Genomic DNA, 21,803 nt, shown 5'->3' with positions numbered 1-21,803 from the left:
TCTAAGATATTTTACGTTTTTTCATACTGATAATTCAAAATCTGGTGTATATTTTACACTCAGAACACATCTCAACTTTGACTAGGCACATTTCAGGTGTTTCCCAGCCAGGCGTGGCTAGTGACTACCGTATTGGACAGTGGAAGTCTATAACCTTTTGGGAAGAGAATTGGAGTCTTGAGCTTTTGGTGGTGTCTGGCCTTGGTCTTGACTCTCTCCAAGGTGATGGGAAGGTTGAGCGTATGGAGAGAGAGTGGAACATGTGGAGCTCTGAGGCCCTCCCTTCACTGCCTCTGGTGTGGAGGCCCAGCAAGGTGGGCTTACCTGAAGATGGGGCACTCTGGAGGTACCTTTTACCCTGTGATAGAGGTGTGGTAACCGTTGTAATTATTTGTTTATTTTTTTCTTTTCTTTTTGGGCTAGAATGCAGTAGTGTGGTCTCGGTGCACTGCATCCTCTGCCTCCCGGGTTCAAATGATTTTCCTGCCTCAGCCTCCTGAGTAGCTGAGATTACAGGCATCCACCATCATGCCCAGCTAATTTTTTGTATTTTTAGTAGAGATGGGGTTTCACCATGTTGACCAGGCTGGTCTCGAACTCCTGACCTCATGATTCGCCCACATTGGCCTCCCAACGTGCTGGGATTACAGGCGAGAGCCACCATGCCCGGCCTGTTTTTTTCTTTTTGAGACAGAGTCTCGCTCTGTGGCCAGGCTGGAGTGCAGTGGCGCAATCTCGGCTCACTGCAACCTCTGACTCCCTGGTTCAAGCGATTCTCCTGCCTCAGCCTTCTGCGTAGCTGGGATTACAGGCATATGCCTAGCTAATCTCCTGTTGGTTGGGCTGGTCTTGAACTCCCAACCTCAGATGATCCACCTGCCTTGGTCTCCCAAAGTGCTGGGATTACAGGCTTGAGTCACTGCACCCGGCCAACCATTGTACTGACTACAAATGGCTTTTGGAATATATTCCTGTGTAGCTAGGGTTCTTTGGACAGATTTTGAGAGATCGTGGCTTAATTAATATATTCTGCCTAGGAGTTTCTAGATATGTAGAGGCCAGGGGGATTATCTGGATCCTGAAGGATCTGCCAGGGAGGCTTGTCAGCTCAGACAGGTTGAGTTTGTCTTCTTTAGCTCTGGGCTGTGCCAAGTATCTCTCCATTTGTCTATTGATAGTAAAGCATCTTCATTCTACATTTTTTTTTTTTTTTTGAGTTGGAGTTTTGCTCTTGTTGCTCAGGCTGGAATGCAGTGATGTGATCTCAGCTAACTTCAACCTCCACCTCCCGGGTTCAAGTGATTCTCCTGCCTCAGTCTTTCTAGTAGCTGGGATTACAGGAGGATGCCATGACGCCCAGCTAATTTGTGTGTGTGTGTGTGTGTGTGTGTGTGTGTGTGTGTGTGTGTGTGTGTGTTTGTGTGTGTTTTGTTTTTTTTTTGAGACAGAGTTTCACTCTTGTTACCCAGGCTGGAGTGCAATGGTGTAATCTCGGCTCACCGCAACCTCTGTCTCTTGGGCTCAAGCAATTCTCCTGCCTCAGCCTCCCTAGTAGCTGGGACTATAGGCGTGTGCCACCATGCCCAGCTAATTTTTGTATTTTTAGTAGAGATGGGGTTTCACCATGTTGACCAGGATGGTCTCGATCTCTTGACCTCATGATCCACCCGTCTTGGCCTCCCAAAGTGCTGGGATTACAAGCGTGAGCCACCGCGCCCGGCAATTTTTGTGTTTTTATAGAGATGGGGTTTTGCCATGTTGGTCAAGGCTGGTTTCAAACCCCTGACCTCAGGTGATCCACCCGCCTTGGCCTCCCAAAGTGTTGGGATTACAGGCGTGAGCCTCATGCCACCTCACCCAGCAGCATCATCATTCTTTTGGAGATGTGGTTGTAATTGAAAGCACTATGGTGGAGACAGAAGAAAGCAGAGTTTCTTTTTCCCTCTTGGGGTTTGTTAGAGGGTGGCCACAGAATCGGGTTCTTTTTTTTTTTTTTTTTTTTTTTTGAGGCGGAGTTTTGCTTGTTACCCAGGCTGGAGTGCAGTGGTGGCACAATCTTGGCTCACCGCAACCTCCGCCTCCCGGGTTCAGGCAATTCTCTTGCCCCAGCCTCCTGAGTAGCTGGGATCACAGGCACGCGCCATCATGCCCAGCTAATTTTTTGTATTTTTAGTAGAGATGGCGTTTCACCTTGTTGACCAGGATAGTCTCGATCTCTTGACCTCGTGATCCATCCGCCTCGGCCTCCCAAAGTGCTGGGATTACAGGCTTGAGCCACCGCGCCCGGCCAGAATTGGGTTCTTTAGGTTCCTTTAGTTATTTGACAGTGTTTCTGTTGGGCTTTTCTTTTCTTTTTTTGACACAGCCTCACTGTGTCACCCAGGCTGGGATGCAGTGGCATGATCGTGACTCACTGTAACTTTTGCCTCCTGGGTTCTTGAAATTCTTGTGCCTCAGCCTCCTGAGTAGCTGGGATTACAAGTGCGGGCCACCAAGTCTGGCTAATTTTTGTTATTTTTAGTAGAGATAGGGTTTTGCCATGTTGGTCAGGCTGGTCTGGAACTCCTGGCCTTCAGTGATCCACCTGCCTTGACCTACCAACGTGTTGGGATAACAGGCGTGAGCTACCACACCCAGCCTCTGTTGGACTTCTGTTGGTTTTCTGTACTCATTGGGTTCACATCAGAGAAAGATATGAGGTGTTTTGTTTTGTTTTGTTTTGTTTTTGTTTTATGGAGACAGGGTCTCACTCTGTTACCTAGGCTGGAGTGCAGTTGTGCGATCTCAGCTGACTACAGCCTTAGCCTCCCAAGTAGCTGGGATTATAGGTGCACGCCATCACTGCCTGGCTAATTTTTGTATTTTTAGTAGAGACAAGGTTTCACCACATTGGCCAGGCTGGTCTTGAACTCCTGACCTCAATGATCCACCCACCTCAGCATCGCAAAATGCTGGGATTACAGGTGTGAGTCACCACGTCTGGCCCAGCATGAGTTTTGAGAAGGGTTCAGAAAAGGTGGTTTGTTGGGAGGTGATCTTACTTCGATCAGGAAATTGGAGACTGATCTCTTTCCACAGATATTTCTGCAGGTCAGTTACCAAACTGCGGAAATCATAAGAAGATCTGTAGTATTATACCCACATTACTGTTTCCTTTACGTGGACTCATTTTTTTATGTAAAGGAAAACTTGGGAAGTTTCGTATTCCTAGTATGGCGTTCATTGTGTTTTCATATTTCATAAATAATAGCAAAATAATAAATATTCACCCCAGTACTATATAAAACGTTTCTTTTCCCGCATTGCACTTTGAGAAGTGGTGGTGCAGATGGAGGATCGAGGAGTTGGGGGGCAGTCATTCTGAGAGAGCTCTGGCCCCTTTGGCTGAGAGAGACAATATGCCTTTCCCAGGTGCGGCTCTATGAGTGGACAGCAGAGAAGGAGCTTCGCACTGAATGCAACCACTACAACAACATCATGGCGCTCTACCTGAAGACCAAGGGTGACTTCATCCTGGTGGGCGACCTCATGCGCTCAGTGCTGCTGCTTGCTTATAAGCCCATGGAAGGAAACTTTGAAGAGGTGATGGTGGGAGGGGAATGCTAGCAGACTTCTTGCTTGAGCCACAGCTCCTACAAGTGTCTCTGGTGGGGAAAGATAATCCAGCCCAGTATTAGGGGCAGAAATGTTTTCCCTGGAACAGACATTCTACATTGATGAAGTATTTTTAGAGACTCCCAACTTGAACTCTGAGTAGGCTTCATCTCTGGGGCAATTGGCAACCAAAAGGGCTGCCTTGGCAGAGAGGTCAAGGGAGAATCCCTCTGGGTGACACTTGTTAAACACAGGGCTACATCTTCTGCAGGTGGAGCCTTGCTCCTGAATAAAGGAAACACAAGTCCCAGAACTGAATTTCACACAAACTGCTGATTGTGTTTTCTTGTTTCACCTTGTCTGTTTTAAGATTGCTCGAGACTTTAATCCCAACTGGATGAGTGCTGTGGAAATCTTGGATGATGACAATTTTCTGGGGGCTGAAAATGCTTTTAACTTGTTTGTGTGTCAAAAGGACAGGTGAGTAGTGGCCAGCTCTGGGAGTGGTGGGGAGAGATGGGAGCTCCTGGGTCTCTGGTGGATGCAAGCATTGGGTTCTATGTCAGATTCAGGAGGTCCTCTACAGAGACAGAACTTTGCTCATGAGAGAATAAAAGGTCACAGAAATCCACCTCTTTAGACTGGCTCCCCTACTGTGGAGTCTGTCAGCTCCCCAGGGAAGTTAAGCAGTGTGTCCGTTGCACGTGGTCCTGTCTCAGGGCCTGTGGTGGAAACAGGAGGTTTAGGAATTGACTTTCTCACCGCTTTTCAGCGCTGCCACCACTGACGAGGAGCGGCAGCACCTTCAGGAGGTTGGTCTTTTCCACCTGGGCGAGTTTGTCAATGTCTTTTGCCATGGCTCTCTGGTAATGCAGAATCTGGGTGAGACTTCCACCCCCACACAAGGCTCGGTGCTCTTCGGCACGGTCAATGGCATGATAGGTAAGGTCAGCCCCTGCAGGGCACTCCCTCATACAGGCACAGGCCTTCTTCCTGAAACCACCATTCTGAGGGACTGGGGAAAGCAACTGGACAAGACCTAGGCGTTTAGTACAGGAAGCTGCAGCACATTAGCCCTCCCCGTGCTGCTCACCTGGGCTGCCCTTGAGGATGCGTGCTGTGGGGTTGCGCTCTCTGCAGCTCACTGCCTCCTTCACTTCTTCAGGTCTGGTGACCTCACTGTCAGAGAGCTGGTACAACCTCCTGTTGGACATGCAGAATCGACTCAATAAAGTCATCAAAAGTGTGGGCAAGATTGAGCACTCCTTATATCCTTTTCAGAGCCGTCTACTTGCTTGAAAGCACATCCTGGCATATGTGGCACACGCAGTCACGTTACCCGGAAGCTGTTAACATATCTTGGTTAGGTTCCTATACAGAATAGGTTTTTTGTTTTGTTTTGTTTTTGGCTTTTTCATGTGGAAAATCTCAAACATACGCAATAGAGAGAACAGTATAATGACTCCCAAAGAAAGTACTTACCACCCAGCTTTTGCTGGTCCATCTTGGAAATGTACATTTGTATTCCTGAAATGTGTCCACCTCTGGTCTTCTCGCTGTAGAACACCAAATGTAAGTTTAGATTACAAAACAGGTGCACATCCTTTCAGGGATCCTGTTGAGGGCAGCAGTGTCTGAGACTAGAGCGACTACCAGAAGAAGGTGAAAGGTGAAGAAGTGGAAAATGCCGAAGCCCATGAATCAGCCACCCTGGGACCCTCAGAATCTAAGTGCTGTTGGAAATTTGTTTAGTACAGGAGATACAAAGGACCCTCCCTGCCCCTGCTGGAGGTGTGAGGAGCTCCTGCCTGTGACCCTGGTAGCCAAGGACGGCTGATGGGCTGATTTCTATCTTTGGCTAACTAGCAAGATTTGATAGCCCTGTCTAACCGAGTCTCAGTTTGTTTATTTACGGAGCTGCTGCTTTTCTTCACCTTCTTTTTTTTTTTTTTTTTTTTTTTTTTTTGAGATAGGGTCTTGCTCTGTTACCCAGACTAAAATGCAGTAATAGGATCATGGCTTACTGCAACCTTGACATTCTGGACTCAAGTGATTCCCCTACCATAGCCTCCTAAGTAGCTGGGACTTAGGCACATGCCACCTCACCTGGCTAATTGATTTTTTTTTTTTTTTTTTAAGAAACAGGATTTCACTATGTTGCCCAGGTTTGGTCTTGAACTTCATGACTCAGATGATCTTCTTGCCTCAACCTCCCAAAGTCGTGGGATCACAGACGTGAGCCACTACCACAATGGCTCCTCTGTGGAGCTTTGAGGCTAGACTTAGATGAGTGGTTCTTGTGCATCAGCTTCACCTAGAGTGCTTTAAAAGAACTTCCATACTTGTACAGGCTTCACATTCGTAGAATCTGATCTGTACTTTTTTTTTTTTTTTTTTGAGACGGAGTTTCGCTCTTGTTGCCCAGGCTGGAGTACAATGGCACGATCTCGGCTCACCACAACCTCCGCCTCCTGGGTTCAGGCAATTCTCCTGCCTCAGCCTCCTGAGTAGCTGGGATTACAGGCACACGCCACCATGCCCAGCTAATTTTTAGTATTTTTAGTAGAGACGGGGTTTCACCATGTTGACCAGGATGGTCTCGATCTCTTGACCTCGTGATCCACCCGCCTCGGCCTCCCAAAGTGCTGGGATTACAGGCTTGAGCCACCGTGCCCGGCCTGATCTGTACTTTCAAAAACTATTTTGAAGATCACCCCAATTGAGAACCAATTAGATTAGGTAATATTTTTACATTTATTTCAATTCCAAAAATGTCCAAAAAACAAGGCAAAGGAAAGTTGTTTCCTTTCTAATCCTGATGATTGCTCTAGATTATGATCTTATTCAGAGGTGGGGATGACTGAGGAGGGTGTTTCCTGATGAGCACGTGTTCCTCAACTCATACGTCCACCTGGAGATCCTTTCACACCGAGCGGAAGACAGAACCAGCCACAGGCTTCATCGATGGTGACTTGATTGAGAGTTTCCTGGATATCAGCCGCCCCAAGATGCAAGAGGTGGTGGCAAACCTGCAGGTGGGGCCAGTCAAGTCTCTTGGAGGTCGAGGTGTGCCAGGAGACTGTCCCTGGCTACCCCCTTTCTCAGTTCCAAGATGCCAGGGGCCCTCTGTAATCCTTACCAGATGGAAGGTGGAGTTTGAGGGGAAGGAGATGTTTGTGGCTATGGCTCTTGGGTACCCACTAGGTACCAGACTCTGTGCTAGGAAACCTACCCATGTTAATCCCGTCCTTGAGCAATGAAGACACATTTGGGATCTTTGGCGAAACCCAAAGGTGGGAGGCAGGGTCAGGATATCCCGCAGGGAGGAGAAATGGCCATGATTCTGGAGTTAGGGATATTGCTCACTGGAAATGGTGTCTCTGGGGAGCATCCTTAAAAAGGGAAAAATAGACCAGGTAGTGTCCTTGCTGACCTGTGCCATCCGGGGGGAGGTGTGGGTTTCTGGTGAGTCCTTCCTTTCCTGTGACTGGTGGAGCCTTGTGCCTCCTTCACTGGGGCATCCCCCTCCCCAGCTTCTGGAGAGCACTCTCTTGGTCCTCAAAGCCATGCCCATCTTCTCATTGCAGTATGATGATGGCAGCGGTATGAAGCGAGAAGCCACTGCAGACGACCTCATCAAGGTTGTGGAGGAGCTAACTCGGATCCATTAGCCAAGGGCAGGGGGCCCCTTTTCTGACCCTCCCCAAAGGCTTTGCCCTGCTGCCCTCCCCCTCTTCTCCACCATCATCTTCTCGGCCATGGGAGGCCTTTCCCTAAGTCACCTGCCCCCAAAGCCACAGTTCCCCTACTTGGAAGTGGGGCAGGCTTCATAGAGACCTGGAGTGAGTTGAAGGTGAAACATTTTCTCCCTGGATTTTTACCAGTCTCACATAATTCCAGCCATCAGCTTGGACCACCAGGCCTTCATTGGTGTTGCCAGTTGTCCTCCTTCCAGGGAGGGATTTTGCATTTCTTTGGCTGAAAGGAAGCTGTGCGCGCGCGCGCGTGTGTATGTGTGTGTGTGTGTGTGTGTGAGAGAGAGAGAGTGCGCACGTGCGTGTGCATGTGTGTGTGTTTATCTCACACGCATTGTCCTCTATCTTTTATTTAGATTGGCAATGTAGGGAGTTGTGGGTAGTGGGGAAGAGGATTGGGAGGGTTTCATTGTTTATGAAGTGTGAGACCTTCCTTTTACTTTTCTTCTGTTTCCTCTGAGAGCATCAGCCCTAGAGGCCTGGCTGCCAGATCATGGCAGCCCCTGTATAAAACCTGGAGATGGTGGATGGTCCCCATGCCACAGCCCTTTTGTCTCTGCAGACTGCCTTCTTCGGAAAGAAGGAGGTGGGAGGATGTGAATTGTTAGTTTCTGAGTTTTACCAAATAAAGTAGAATCTAAGAAGAAAAGTACATTTGTTTTTGTTTTTGTTTTCCCCTGCCCAGCTATGCAGCACCCCAGGTATACTATTCCTAATTTACTGTGAACTTAGGCAGTATCCTTCCCTTTATAGTAGGTTTTGCATTCACTTGCCCTTGCTGTTAGAAGAACTCAAGTAGTGAAAGTGAAGATACCTGTACCTCTTCTTGATCGTGTGATTGTTTTTGATGGGATCCCAAGGATGATGGGCAGAGTTTAGAAATTCACTGGTCTTTTTGGTTGCCCTTGACGCCATTTAATTCTTAGTTGCCTCTGCCTGTAACCTGCTGGGCCTGGGGGTTGCCTGGGCTTCCTTTCCTGGTTTTATAGCCAGCTCTTGTGTGCAGTATCCAGTCACCTAGCCCCCAGGCCACCTGGTAACTCATGGATCTCCCAGCTGCTTTTTGCCACATGCCCTCATTTCCTCTGATCTAATCAAGTGACTGTTTGTTGGTTTTGGTTTGAGAATACAGCAAGAGTAGGACATACACGGAGTTCACTCTTCTGTCTGGCAAACAAAGCTCGTCTTTCAGCTTGGTGGGCCAGTGTCTGGGCCCACATTTCTCCTAGTGATCCAGTGGGAAGAAAGGCTGCTCTGTCCCCAGGGTGGAGTAGGGTTGATCCTAGGCATATTGGTGGCTCCTTTAAGACCAGCCTTTGATAGAGTGTCAGGAAAATTGTGGTTACAAGTTCAAATTGTGATTTTGAGAGATTCTAGCTTAAAAAGAGCAAAGAAGCATTCCTGGTGTGAGGGCCTTCTGGAGGAAGTTTCCTTCCCTGAAGAATGTTTTATTACCCTTTTATCCCACTTTACTCTTCTGAGAGGTCTGACAGATAATCAGCATCTCAAAAACCACAGTTTGAAGTGGAAACCCAACACTGATTTGAATTCTAAAAGTCATGGTTTGAATTTGAAAAGACCTGCCCCCCTGCCAGAGGCCAGCTTTAATGAGGCAGGCAAGCAGCAGTCTCCGGATTGTGATTATTTAAAAAATTTAATCCTAGATGGGAGCACCAGCTATAAGATGTCATGATCAGAAAGACAGAATATGTTGGGATTCTCATTCTGGTGCCCTGTAGTGGCCTGACTAGCGGCTGAGACCTGCTGTTGATACAAAGGTTATCAGTGACTTCAGTCTTAAATTTGGAAGCTTGTGGAGTCCTTTGTTTCCTGCCGTTTTTTGTTTTGTATACTCTTGTGTATATTCACTTGGGGTTGAATTCCAACTTTGGAAACTGATATTCTGTTGCCATATTCCCACATCACCTCTTAAAAACCATTAATCACCTCTCTGGGGGTGAAAGGTTGTCTTTGGAGCATGGCTGTAGCCAATTGAAACAGCTTCATTCCTTGTAGGTGCTGATGAGCTAGCATCGCTCCAGGTCTCTGCGGGAAGGGATCTTTGGGAGAATAATAGAAACACTGACTCATCACACGACCATTTAGGGGGATCCCAAGCCAGAGGCTGGTCATTCTGCAAACAGCAGCTTGGATCCTCCACCAAGGGTGGAGGGTCCCTTTTGTTACTGAGAAACCACAAGCCACAGAAGTGGGGAAGAAACACAGAAACTGCAATCAAGGGGTATGCCCAAACTAGTCCTTGAACAACATGAAGTTAGAGGCTCCGTGTCCAAACTGAGAAGCCTCAGGGTCAAACAAAAAGACAAGAAAAACAAAAACCAAACCAAACTAAAGGAGCAAATGTTGATAGGCGAAAGGTGAATGCCATAAGGTCACAGAAATTTTATGGGGAAATCAACGAAAGGCCAAGGGCAGTGTAGAACTTGTTTGGAGATTCACTAATGGGAACTGGAATCTATGTACTAAGTATCCTGAATTCTGTTGGGTAGATACAGGATTTCTTGGCTGCTCATTGGCCAGTATGAGGCAAACTCTGCTGGAGAGTCAGTTTTATAGGGTAAGGTGGAGCAGGTGGGCCTCCATAATGTAGCTAAGAACAGAGGTAGCTGAGGTGTGCTGGAGTATGTGAGAAGATGGCATGAAATATGACAGCCATGTGGACACTTGTCCAGTGTACACCTGTTGAAAATTTTGGGTAGCTGCCCTAGGGCCAGGAAGAAAGAGCACCTATTTGACATCGGTGGTTTAGTGGTGGTGGACAGGGAAAGTGCAACCTTCAGATGTTTGGGGCAAAAGAGAAGTATGTCTTAGGATTCTGAGGGTCCTTGGGACTTAGAATGGATGTGACGGAAGTCACGTTCATCTCATGTTACAGGATATTTTGGCAACCTACTTGTTAAGAATAGGTTGACTAGTGTGGGAGGTAAACCCCGCAAGAGCTGGGGCAGGAGTCTGAAGCCTCAGCATTAGAGATACAGTTACATAGTTATTCCTATATAAAAAATCATAATCACATAGCTATTCACATGTAATCAAATATGTACATCTATATAATCATATGATCTTTAATCTTACTAATAAGTCTCAGGAAGTATGGGACTGAAGTGGCATTGGGGAAGAGGTGACCCTAAGGCAAGATGCTCTAAGTCGTCTGTCACGCCCGCACAAGGGCTGCTGGAGGACGCCTTGGCTGTGTGACAGTGTCAGCGCTCTGAAAGTGCCTGCTGTTGAGCCAGCTAGGGAAGGAAATGTCCAAGATGGCCGAGACGTCTCCTTCCTCGGGGGAGTGAGGAGAAAACGCCACTCTCCCAAGTGGAGTAAGCCTGACGGCTCTTGTTGTCAGCTTGACGGCCGTCAGGGAAACCCACAGACATCTGGGGACTTAATAGTCTCTGTGCGGTGCTGTGCTTCAGCGGTCACGTTCCATGTCTGCTTTCAAGTTCTGCTTCTGCACCTGGTTCCTCTTTTTCTTAGAAGATAAGAATTAGTAACATAAATCTTAGTGACCTTATTCTTTCTTGACAAGTATGAGAAAAGTGCTGACGCCTTAGGTTTTCTCCTTGCCTTGGCTTCTTCAGAGTCTTGGGCCCCTGTCTCCAAGACATGTGATTTCCTTGACCCTGTCACTGGCCACCATTACCTCATCCTACCTAGCATGCCCCCTGCTTTGTACTCAATAAAAGTCAGGGCGTCCAGGCACTCGGGGCCACTGCTGGTCTCTGTGATTTGGTAGCAGTAGACCCCTGGGCCCAAACTCTCTTTTCTCTATCTCTGTGTCTTGTGTCTTTTATTTCCACAGTTTCTCATCTCCAAACCTGCAGAGAGGGACTCATGGGACCCTGCAGAGCTAGACCGTACAGAGTGGATTAAAAAATGGGCCAATGGGGGAGGGATGGGGGGTGGGGAGGTAGGAAGAGATAGCATGGGGAAAAATGACAGATACAGGCGAGGGGACGGAAGGCAGAAAACCACACTGCCTTGTGTGTACCTATGCAGCAATCTTGCATGTTCTTCACATGTACCCCAAAACCTAAAATGCAATAAAAAAAAATTTAAATTTAAATTTAAAAAAAATGGGCCAATGACGGGGTGGGGATTTGGGGAGAGATAGCATGGGGTGAAACAGCAGATATGGGTGAAGGGGAGGAAGGCAGCAAATCACACTGCCATGTGTGTACCTGTGCAACGTCTTGCATGTTCTTCACATGTACCCCCAAACCTAAAATGCAATTTAAAAAAAGAAAAAAAGGCCAAAACGAACAAGGTGAAATACAGCCTCAAGGTGAACGTCCGCCAAAATGTAGCCACACAGCTTCAGGGAGACCCGCCTGGCTGCTTGTGTTTAAATAACATAAAAGCATAACAAAAAATGCTTGCGGTTTTTCTTTACTGCGTACTCAGTGTGTCATCATTAACAACATCATTAGGTTGATAAAAAAAGTAATATTAGAGTGCATTAGTGAAAGTACAATGTTTGTAGGAAGGAGGTGTGAGTCCAGGCCACTGCTGGTATGCCATGTCATTTGTGGCCACCAATTTAAGCAGCTCAGTAACAGGCTGAGGAAGCAGGAGGCCAAAGGTAGTGGCAGAACCAAAGGAACTGGGATTGTTCAGCTGGGAAGTGAAGGCACTTTCAAACAAATGTGGTTCAAAACTGGATCGGACCACTTATTAACAGATAGTTTCTTACCCCTGGAAGTATTTATGCAAAATCTTGACTAATTGTGGGTGGCTAAGGGAAAGATTACTGCACAGAGCAGACGGTAAAATCAGTTATCCTTTCAGTTTTCTCCCAGCGGGATCATTCTGATTTCCACGCACCGCTTTCCACGCCCCTTCCTTGCCTAAATCCCTCCGCAGCCCCCCCAGTCTGACTGCAGCTTGGGGCAGCTGCAGAAGGGGCAAAGAGGGGCCTTCCAGATCTGTTTCTGCCTCTCCACTGCCAATGGCGCCAGCTGCTTCCTCGCTTCGCCACCAGTAGCCGGGAGGCCGGCCCTCTGCCCCATGGGTGCCCAAAGGAGCCCGGGACTTCAAGAGCAGCTAGTGCCCCCGGCTAGGGAGCGGTTGGACACACAGATCCTTCAACGCACTGGGGCGTTAGGGTGAGACTTGCTGGCAGGCCGGGGGCAGGCCTGGAACTGCCTAGCGGCGCAGCGACCCGGCGTCCAGGGTTCGGATTTCCACGGTTCCCACCTCGTGACAACAAGGCGGGTCCCACCGAGAGGGGCCATGCCTGGGGCGCGCAGCCTTTGGCGCTAGCCTTGTTCTCGAAATCTGTTTCCTCCTGGGGCCTCGGTCAGATGCCCTCAGTCAGCGCTTAGCAGGAAGCCGACTCCCAAACCCGGGCAGGGGGTGTGAGCCAAGCGCGAAACCCCGCCTCTAGGGGGGTCCCTGATCTTTGCCCCCGCCCGGGACTCCGTGCCTCTCTGAGAGGCACACCGGGCGAGCGGCATTGCCTTTGTGTGTTTCGCCTCGAGGTACTGGAGGCCCTCCCCACAGCCGTCCGCCGCGTCCCCTCGCGGCCCCCGGCCCCTCCTCTCGGCGTCCTCAGCCCCCCTGCTTAGCTCCGCGTGCCAGTTCGGGGATAGTTGGTTACCTCCCTGCGGCGCCAGGAGGAGGGGCTAGGGCCTGCAGCCCCCTCCCCGGCACGCGGCGCGGGAGCCGAGCCCAGCCCCGGGGACCTGCAGCCGCCGATGATGTGGGCCGGACTGCTCCTTCGGGCCGCCTGTGTCGCGCTCCTGCTGCCCGGACCCCCGGCCGGAGGCTACACTGGGAGGAAGCCGCCCGGGCACTTTGCGGCCGAGAGGTAAGCGCCCCGCGCTTTTTCCCCCGCCGCCCTCGCCCCTCGGGAGCGCTACCGGTGTGCAGCCGAGAGGCGCGGAGAGGCGCCCAGAAGCCGCAGGCAGCTGCGGGTCCGGGCTTCCTCTGGGGTGCTATCCGCGCGGGGGCAGCTCTGCGACGGGCCAAAGAGGCAGCAACTGTGCTTCTCGGCGGGTGCCCATAGTGCGCACCTGGCTGGGTCTGTCCCTGCTGGAACCTGGGGGAACAGAGGTCCAGGCGCTGGTTGACTCCTAATGTGCCCTGGAGCGCGGACCCCTGGAGAGGGGAGCCCGGGACGTGTCTTCTGGTCTCCGGACTGACTGGCTGGCCCCTCAGCGTGCCCGTGACTCTGCCTGGGCAGCGCCAGGCCTCCACCGCCGCGCCTGCCGCCCTAAGGGTCGGGGTTTTCCCTGGGCCCTGGCCCTACGAACGTCGTGGACTTTGGAACCGCTGGGGTCTCTGGGTCACCTTTCTTTTTCTGTCCGTGCGTGCGCGCAGGTGGGGGTGGGGTGCCTGCTCCTGCGCAGTCTTTCGCGTTGGATGCCGCCCTCCGCACGTGCTTTTCCCTCAGCCGCTGCTGCCCGTGCGCTTGTGTGCACGATGCTCGGAGCAAGGGAACACCGTGTCAGCGGGCGGCCTGGCCCTTGGCCACGTCCTCCGGGGGCGCGCGGTGGGGGCGGCTGGGCCAGGCTTGCAGCTCGCACGTGTGTTCCACAGCCACCGCCAGTTCCTGCTCGGATACCGCCCCGGCTCGCGGCGTTCCACAGGGTCCCGCCACCTTGTCTCTCGGTCACAACCAGCCCTAGGAGGCTCCTTGGGGCGCTCTGGCGGGTGCTCGGCCCTTGCCCACTTCAGAGTTTGACTCCACCAGCCTCGCTGGGCACCCTTTTATCTGCCGCCTTGGTGGCACTGCCTGTCCTTTTCTGAGAGTCCCAAGGCTCCGCTCATTCTTTGGGTTCCCTCCTTCTCGGACTGCTGCCATAATCACTCCAGCAAGGGGGTGGGTGAGACTTCGCTGCCAGCTCCCGCCAGCAGGAGGTCCCCCTCTTCTGTGATGACCTCAGAGAGGGAAAAAGTCCCCAGGGACAGCTTTCCTCAGACGTTTCTGTGCTGCCGTGGCGCCCTGAGCTTCCCTTTCCGGAAAACTTGTCGCATTTGACACAGATTCTTCTCCCCAAGAACATGATAAGTTTGCCTTGTCCCATGTCCCCAGTGCCTGGTGCGGTGCCCAGCGCAGAGTGGCAGAGTGGGTGCTCTACAAAGGTGCCTGCCTGGCGGAGTCATCATCCCTCAGCTCTGAACGCAGGTGGACCACCGCTGAGAAGGGATTCGTTGTTTCTTTTCTGTTGCAGTGGGGTTCGAAGCTCAAACCAGCCTGGATTTCATCACCCTCTGCCCGGTCCGTGACTGGAGCTGGCTGCAGTAGTCCTCTGTACCCCTCCAGGCCTGCGGTTGTGCTGTTCCCCCTGCTGGAGCACCCTCTTCTCTTCCTTCCTCTTCTTTTGCTGACTGACCTATTTTTTTTTTTTTTTTTTTTTTGAGATAGAATCTTACTCTGTCACCCAGGCTGGAGTGCAGTGGCACGATCTTGGTTCACTGCAGCCTCTGCCTTCTGGGTTCAAGTGATTCTCATGCCTCAGCCTCTTAAGAAGCTGAGACTATAGGCATGTGCCACCACACCTGACCTTTTTTTTTTTTTTTTTTTTTTTTTTAGTGGAGACCAGGTTTTGCCGTGTTGGACAGGCTGATCTTAAACTCTTGACTTCAAGTGATCCGCCTGCCTTGGCCTCCCAAAGTTTTCTCTCTCACCTCAGCCTAGATGCTGCCCCTCCAGGAAACCCCCTGACACTCCTCAGGGCTCCATAGCCCTTCCGGTTGTGGCACTTGTCACTCTATGCTGTTGTCACCTGGCTCCTGGTCTGCCCTACGTTCCTTGAAGATGGAGGCAGCAGCTTGTTTATAGCTGTTCGGTCATGCCTCACTCAGAACCCAGCACCAGTTGGATGCATCTGGCTTCTCGCCCTTTCTGGACCTCATTCTTGGTTGAACAGACCCCCCACTACCTCCAGTTTTGGGCAGCTCACTGATGACCCCACACCCACCCCAGATATATTACCTATGCCAGTGACTGTCTCAACTTCTCCCTCAGCAGCCATTTATTGAGCACCTACTATATGCCAGGCACCGCTCTATGTGCTGGGGTGAATAGATAAGAAACCCTTGTCATCAGGGAGTTGTAGGGGAGACAATGAATTAATAAATTAAAAACTCATCTCATGTCCCAGGAAGTAAAAGCTGTAGAGAAGAATAAAGCAAGGTTAGGGTGAACAAGGAAGGCCTCTCTGAGAAGGTGTTGTGGGCAGAGACCTGGGTGAAGGGAGAAAGGGAGCCCAGTGTGTGTCTGAGGAAGAATCTTTCTTTGACCTTTTCCTTTTTTTTTTTTTTTTTTTGAGACGGTTTGGCTGTGTCATCTAGGCTGGAATGTAGCGGCACCAATGTGGCTCACTGCAACCTCTGTTTCCTGGGCTCAAGCCATCCTCCCACCTCAGCTTTCTGAGAAGCTGAGCCTACAGGCGTGCGAGTCACCATGCCCAGCTAGTCTTTGTGGTTTTTTTTTTTTGTTTGCTCTTTTTTTTTTTTTAGACAGAGTCTCACTCTGTTACCCAGGCTGGAGTGCAGTGGCAGGATCTTGGCTCACTGCAGCCTCCACCTCCCAGGTCCAAGCGATTCTCCTGCCTCAGCCTCCTGAGTAGCTGGGATTACGGGCACACACCACCACGCCTGGCAGTAGAGACGGTGTTTCACCATGTTGTCCAGGCTGGTCTTGAACTCCTGACCTTGTGATTTGCCCACCTTGACCTCCCAAAGTATTGGAATTACAGGTGTGAGCTACCACGCCTGGCCTCTTTTTGTTTTTAGTAGAGATGAGGTTTCACCATGTTGCCCAGGCTGGTCTCGAACTCCTGGGCTGAAAGTGATTAGCCTGCCCTGGCCTCTCAAAGTGCTGGGATTATAGGCATGAGCCACTACACCTGACCATAAGAAACTTTATTTTTATTTATTTTTATTTTTTTTTGAGACGGAGTTTCGCTCTTGTTACCCAGGCTGGAGTGCAATGGCACGATCTCGGCTCACCGCAACCTCCGCCTCCTGGGTTCAGGCAATTCTCCTGCCTCAGCCTCCTGAGTAGCTGGGATTACAGGCACGCACTACCATGCCCAGCTAATTTTTTGTATTTTTAGTAGAGACGGGGTTTCACCATGTTGACCAGGATGGTCTCGATCTCCCGACCTTGTGATCCACCCGCCTCGGCCTCCCAAAGTGCTGGGATTACAGGCTTGAGCCACCGCGCCCGGCCAAGAAACTTTATTAATAGAAAGAACTGCAGTGCAAAGGCCCTGAGGCAGCTACCCCTGGGGCTCCTCATCCATTGCTCAGCCTTTCTTCAGCTCTGAGGCCCCTCTTCCAGCCACTCTGCTGTGTGCTCATGTGGCAGACAGTCTGTAGGAGGCCAGAATCTGTTATCTCACACTTTTGTCTCTGTCTTGCCTCCAGGAGAGACTGTCTGGGTCATTTTTCTTTGGAAACTTCTCATTGTCCCTCCAGACAGTTCTCTAGAACTGGTTGTTGACTGACTTACAGTCTGGCTGGGACTTTCCTGTTGAGGCAATGTCTCCCCCAGTATAGAATGAGGAAAGTGCTCTCTCTTCTCTTGCAGACACCGGCTGGGCCCCCACGTCTGCCTCTCTGGGTTCGGGAGTGGCTGCTGCCCTGGCTGGGCGCCCTCTATGGGTACTGGGCACTGCACCGTGCGTAAGTGCTTGTCCTTGGGCCCCAAGCCTTCTCCTCCAGCAGTGTGTGTTGCCAGCCCTCAGGCCCTGGTCCAAGGGGCAGACGGGGGGCCCCAGTCCCTCGTGTCTCACCTGCATTTCTCCTCTCAGCCCTCTGCTCCTTTGGCTGCGGGAGTGGCATCTGCATCGCTCCCAACGTGTGCTCCTGCCAGGATGGAGAGCAAGGGGTCACCTGCCCAGGTAACTGGGGATGGGCGGTGGCTGCTGGGAACAGATGAATCAGCATCGAGGTTATGTGCTGGGCAATAGGCATCGGAGATGTGTCCTGGCATCTCGTCTTCAGACAACTCTTTTAGGTAGACATTGTGTGCCTATTTTATAGATGAGGAAACTGAGACGCAGAAGTAATGGCCTTGCCCAGGGCCACACAGCTGGTAAATGGCAGAGCTGGATTTAAACCCAGGCCTGTTTGCCTTCAGAGCTACCCACCCAACAGATTTCAGGAGCACGCTGGTGAGGTGGGGGTGGCTGGGACTGCACGAGGCACGTGCTCACTGCTGCGATGCCTGTTCTAGAAAGTCACGGACCCTGTGGGGAGTATGGCTGTGACCTTATCTGCAACCATGGTGGCTGTCAGGAGGTGGCCCGAGTGTGCCCCGTGGGCTTCTTGATGACAGAGACGGCTGTTGGCGTCAGGTGTACAGGTGAGACGCCTGGGAGTGGTGGGGGAGGGGGAGAGCGGGAATTTGGTCTCCTCCCCATCCTGCCAGGATGGTCTCCAGTGTATTGCAAGAGCTGAGCTGAGCTGAGACAGGCTCTGATGTTTGAGAGCGGGCAGAGAGACACGAAAACAAAAGAAATGTGTCACTTTTGTTATTTCACAAATATATATTGAGCACCTCTTACGGGCAGGAACTGAGCTAGGGACTGGGGTTACGGGAGCCACAGTCAGCTCCTGTTAGGGAGGTTTTTTTGTTTGTTTTTTTTTGAGATGGAGTTTCGCTCTTTTGCCCAGGCTGGAGTGAAGTGGCAGGATCTTGGCTCACTGCAACCTCCAACTCCTGGGTTCCAGCAATTTTCCTGCCTCAGCCTCTGGGATTATAGGCGCATGCCACCATACCTGACTAATTTTTTTATTTTAGTAGAGATGGGCTTTTGCTGTGGTGGCCAGGGTAGTCTTGAACTCCTGATCTCAGGTAATCCACCCACCTCCGCTTCCCAAAGTGCTGGGATTACAGGCGTGAGCCACCTCACCCAGCCCCTGTTAGGGAGTTCTGAATATGAGGAAGGGTAACAAGTAACAGGACAAGAATAGCCCAATTGTCATAGGGACCTTAACTGGGAAGGGCAAGGTGCCAGGGCCCAGAGAGGGGCAGGGCACCCAGAATCGGGAGGGTTGGCCAGGGGAGGCTCCTTGGGAAAATGACATTTGAATGATGAGGGAAGCTAAACTCAATAATTGTTTTGTGAACGTATTGTGATTTTTTTTTTTTTTTTTTTTGAGGCAGAGTCTTGCTTTGTTGCCCAGGCTGGAGTGCAGTGGCACAATCTTGGCTGACTGCAACCTCTGCCACCTGGATGCAAGCGATTCTCCTACCTCAGCCTCCTGAGTAACTGGGACTACAGGTGCCCACCACCACACCTGGCTAATTTTTGTATTTTTAGTAGAGAGGGGGTTCAGCATCCTGTCCAGGCTGCTCTTGAACTCCTGACTTCGTGATCCACCTGCCTCAGCCTCTCAAAATCTTGGGATTACAGGTATGAGCCATCACACCTGGCCTGTTTGTGATTTTTAAAAGGTTTCCACAGACAAAATCTGTTACCTTCCCCAGAAGCAGCCACTGTGACCAATTTCTTGCCAATCTTTCCAGAGTGACAAAAGCCTTTCTGGAGTTTTAATTTTGTAAAAATAATATTTATCCCCCTGAATAGAAAACCAAGAGATAGTTCACTGTAGAACATTTGGAAAGTAAGAGGAGAAAGATGAAAATAAACATTCTCAGGCCAGTCGCAGTGGCTCACACCTGTAATCCCAGCACTTTGGGAGGCTGAGGCGGGTGGATCACGAGGTCAAGAGATCGAGACCATCCTGGTCAACATGGTGAAACCCCGTCTCTACTAAAAATACAAAAAATTAGCTGGGCGTGATGGCATGTGCCTGTAATCCCAGCTACTCAGGAGGCTGAGGCAGGAGAATTGCCTGAACCCAGGAGGCGGAGGCTGCGGTGAGCCGAGATCGCGCCATTGCACTCCAGCCTGGGTAACAAGAGCGAAACTCGGTCTCAAAAAAAAAAAAAAAAGAAAGAAAGAAAGGAAACATTCTCTGGAAGTCCCCACCCGGACATCTTCGTTACCAAAATGAAGTTGTTTTCCTCCCTTTTTCCCTGGGTGTGTATGTGTTTGTGAGTATGTACGTATGTCAGGCATGCATAGATGTATGCTTTATAAAATTGGGATTATATCTTATCTGTAGTTATTATTTTTTCCCATCTAAATTTATATCGTAAACGTCGCTAACAATTCCTTGCAACATTTATTTTATTTTGTTTTATTTTTGCCAGGCGTGGTGGCTCATGCCTGTAATCCCAGCACTTTCGGAGGCTGAGGCGGGTGGATTACTTGAGCTCATGAGTTTGAGACCCGCCTGGCCAACATGGTGAAACTGTCTCTACTAAAAATACAAAAACTAGCTTGTGTGACAGTGCATGCCTGTAATCCAAGCTACTCAGGAGGCTGAGGTAGAATTGCATGAACCCAGGAGGTGGAGGCTGCAGTGAGCTGAGATCATGCCACTGCACTCCAGCCTGGGTGACAGGGCAAGACTCTGTCTCAAACAAAAACAAAATTTTTTTTTTTAGCAGTTACATATGTGGCTGCTGTAATTGAAATAACTATTTGTCTGTTGTCCCTTATTTAAGAGGTCTGCAGTGTTTCACCACTAGAAATAATGCTGCCATAAAGAAGACAGGCTTCCTGTCAGCGTCTCTGATTATTTCCCAGAAGGACACTATTGAGTCGGAGGGTCTCACTAAAGGTGTCTGGGAGCTTGTTGCTTGGTGCAGCATCTCCAGAAAGGAGAAGCAATGGAAGCCATTGATCTCCTCCTGAATGCCTTTCACCTTGGGATACTTTCTGCACATACTTCTCATTGCAGAGGCAAACGGAACCAAGGAGAGGCCAGAGAACAATGTCAAAGCACTTGCAGGACAGGGTGGCACTGACCGTAGCCATGAGACATCCCAGTGGAAAGGAGTTAGTCAGGGTGGGCTTCCTAGTGGCACTGAGCATAGTCTTGACTGTCCAGCTCTTGGGAAGAGTGGGTAGGTGCTGGGTAGAAGGCTAAGTAGGGGATAAGGAGAGTAGAGGTGTCCCACTGTGGCTTGGGGGCCACAGTGGGAAGACCCACTACGCAGTGAGTGCAGACTGGAGTAGACTGAGCTGCGCCCAAAGGTCCTCAGAAGGAAGGATGGATCTTTGGCGGAGAAGGGAGGCCAGGCAGCAGGATTTGGGGAGGTGTCTCCCAGCTCCCATCGCCCCTCAGATCTCACTAGGCTCGCCTTCCTAAAGCACTACTTGGATCCTTCTTGGATCCAGTCACTGCAACTTAGTTTCATCTTTTTTTTTTTTTTGAGATGGAATCTGGCACTCTTCCCCGGCTGGAGTGCAATGGCGCGATCTTGGCTCACTGCAACCTCCGCCTCCCTGATTCAAGCGATTCTCCTACCTCAGCCTCCCGAGTAGCCGGGATTATAGGCATGTGCCACCACGCCCAGCTAATTTTTGTCTTTTGGTAGAGGTGGGGTTTCACCATGTTGGCCAGGATGGTCTCGATCTCCTGACCTCGTGAACCACCTCACCCAGCCTTAGTCTCATCTTAATCCACATCTTTAGCCCCGTCTCCTGCTGCCCGGAAGGAACCGAAGCTTCAGCCAGTCTGGGCCTCAGTCTAGTCCCCAAGGAGCCCAGCCGTTCCCTGGAAGCACCTCAGACCCTTTCTCCACCTGGGAAGGCTCTCCGCTGAGAGTCCTGGTCCTCTCAGCCACTGCCTATTCCAGGGCATGCCTGCTGGGGCCGGTCTGTCCCTGGTGGGGCATATATCACCCCAGCAGGCACTGGTCTCCCCTGGGTGTGGGTCTTGGCTCCTGTGTTATCAGTCCATGAACATCTGGAGTTAGCACCGTGTCTCAGTCACATCTGTGTCCTCGACAGCCCTGCTCTGGGTCTGCTGCACACAGCTGGTGCTTAATGAACCTTTAAAAGAATGACTCTGTTGATTATTTTATTTTTATTTTACTTTTTTGAGACTGGGTCTCGCTCTGTCACCCAGGCTGGAGCGCAGTGGCGCGATCTCGGCTCACCGCAACCTCTGCCTCCCGGGTTCAAGCCGTTCTCCTGCCTCAGCCTCCCGAGCAGCTAGAATTACAGGCGCGCGCCACCACACTCAGCTAATTTTTGTATTTTTAGCAGAGACAGGGTCTCACCATGTTGTCCAGGCTGGTCTCAAACTCCTGACCTCAGGTGATCTGCCTGCCTCGGCCTCCTAAAGTATGGGATTACAGGCTTGAGCCACGGCGCCCAACCTCCCTATCCACTGCCCTCTGCCCTTTTGAGGGCCCTTTGGGGTTGCCCTGCTATCAGGGCCTTTGGAAACAGTTGTGTCTCAGCTGTCTTCTCTCATCGTCTGGACTTCATGGGTTAAAGGGGGCCCCAGTCCCTTGGACTCTTCTGGTGGTTTCCTCACAGCCAGTGACCTTCCTGGTGTCTGCTCTTTCTGGAGTGCAGCTGGGGATTCCACACTGTGGAGGGCAGGCTTGGTGTGGGC

At 50.7% G+C, this 21,803-nt stretch overlaps 2 protein-coding genes across 2 annotated transcripts in view; both read left to right on the top strand.

The window, feature by feature from the left end:
- The window catches only part of DDB1 (damage specific DNA binding protein 1), a 35,663-nt gene extending 27,665 nt beyond the window's left edge, over positions 1-7,998 (top strand). The window contains exons 22-27 of the mRNA XM_074401555.1: positions 3,412-3,582; positions 3,965-4,074; positions 4,367-4,536; positions 4,760-4,856; positions 6,500-6,629; positions 7,182-7,998. Of these exons, the coding sequence (XP_074257656.1) occupies positions 3,412-3,582; positions 3,965-4,074; positions 4,367-4,536; positions 4,760-4,856; positions 6,500-6,629; positions 7,182-7,265 (762 nt within the window). The 3' untranslated portion in view covers positions 7,266-7,998. The remainder of the gene's footprint in view (positions 1-3,411; positions 3,583-3,964; positions 4,075-4,366; positions 4,537-4,759; positions 4,857-6,499; positions 6,630-7,181) is intronic.
- Positions 7,999-12,588: 4,590 nt separating this feature from the next.
- The window catches only part of VWCE (von Willebrand factor C and EGF domains), a 37,860-nt gene continuing 28,645 nt past the window's right edge, over positions 12,589-21,803 (top strand). Inside the window, exons 1-4 of the mRNA XM_074401556.1 lie at positions 12,589-13,176; positions 16,909-17,003; positions 17,132-17,221; positions 17,557-17,685. Of these exons, the coding sequence (XP_074257657.1) occupies positions 13,064-13,176; positions 16,909-17,003; positions 17,132-17,221; positions 17,557-17,685 (427 nt within the window). The 5' untranslated portion in view covers positions 12,589-13,063. The remainder of the gene's footprint in view (positions 13,177-16,908; positions 17,004-17,131; positions 17,222-17,556; positions 17,686-21,803) is intronic.

The sequence above is a fragment of the Saimiri boliviensis genome, chromosome 6, assembly GCF_048565385.1.
Source record: "Saimiri boliviensis isolate mSaiBol1 chromosome 6, mSaiBol1.pri, whole genome shotgun sequence".
NCBI lineage: Eukaryota > Metazoa > Chordata > Mammalia > Primates > Cebidae > Saimiri > Saimiri boliviensis.
This window is presented reverse-complemented; position numbering and strand designations above follow the sequence as displayed.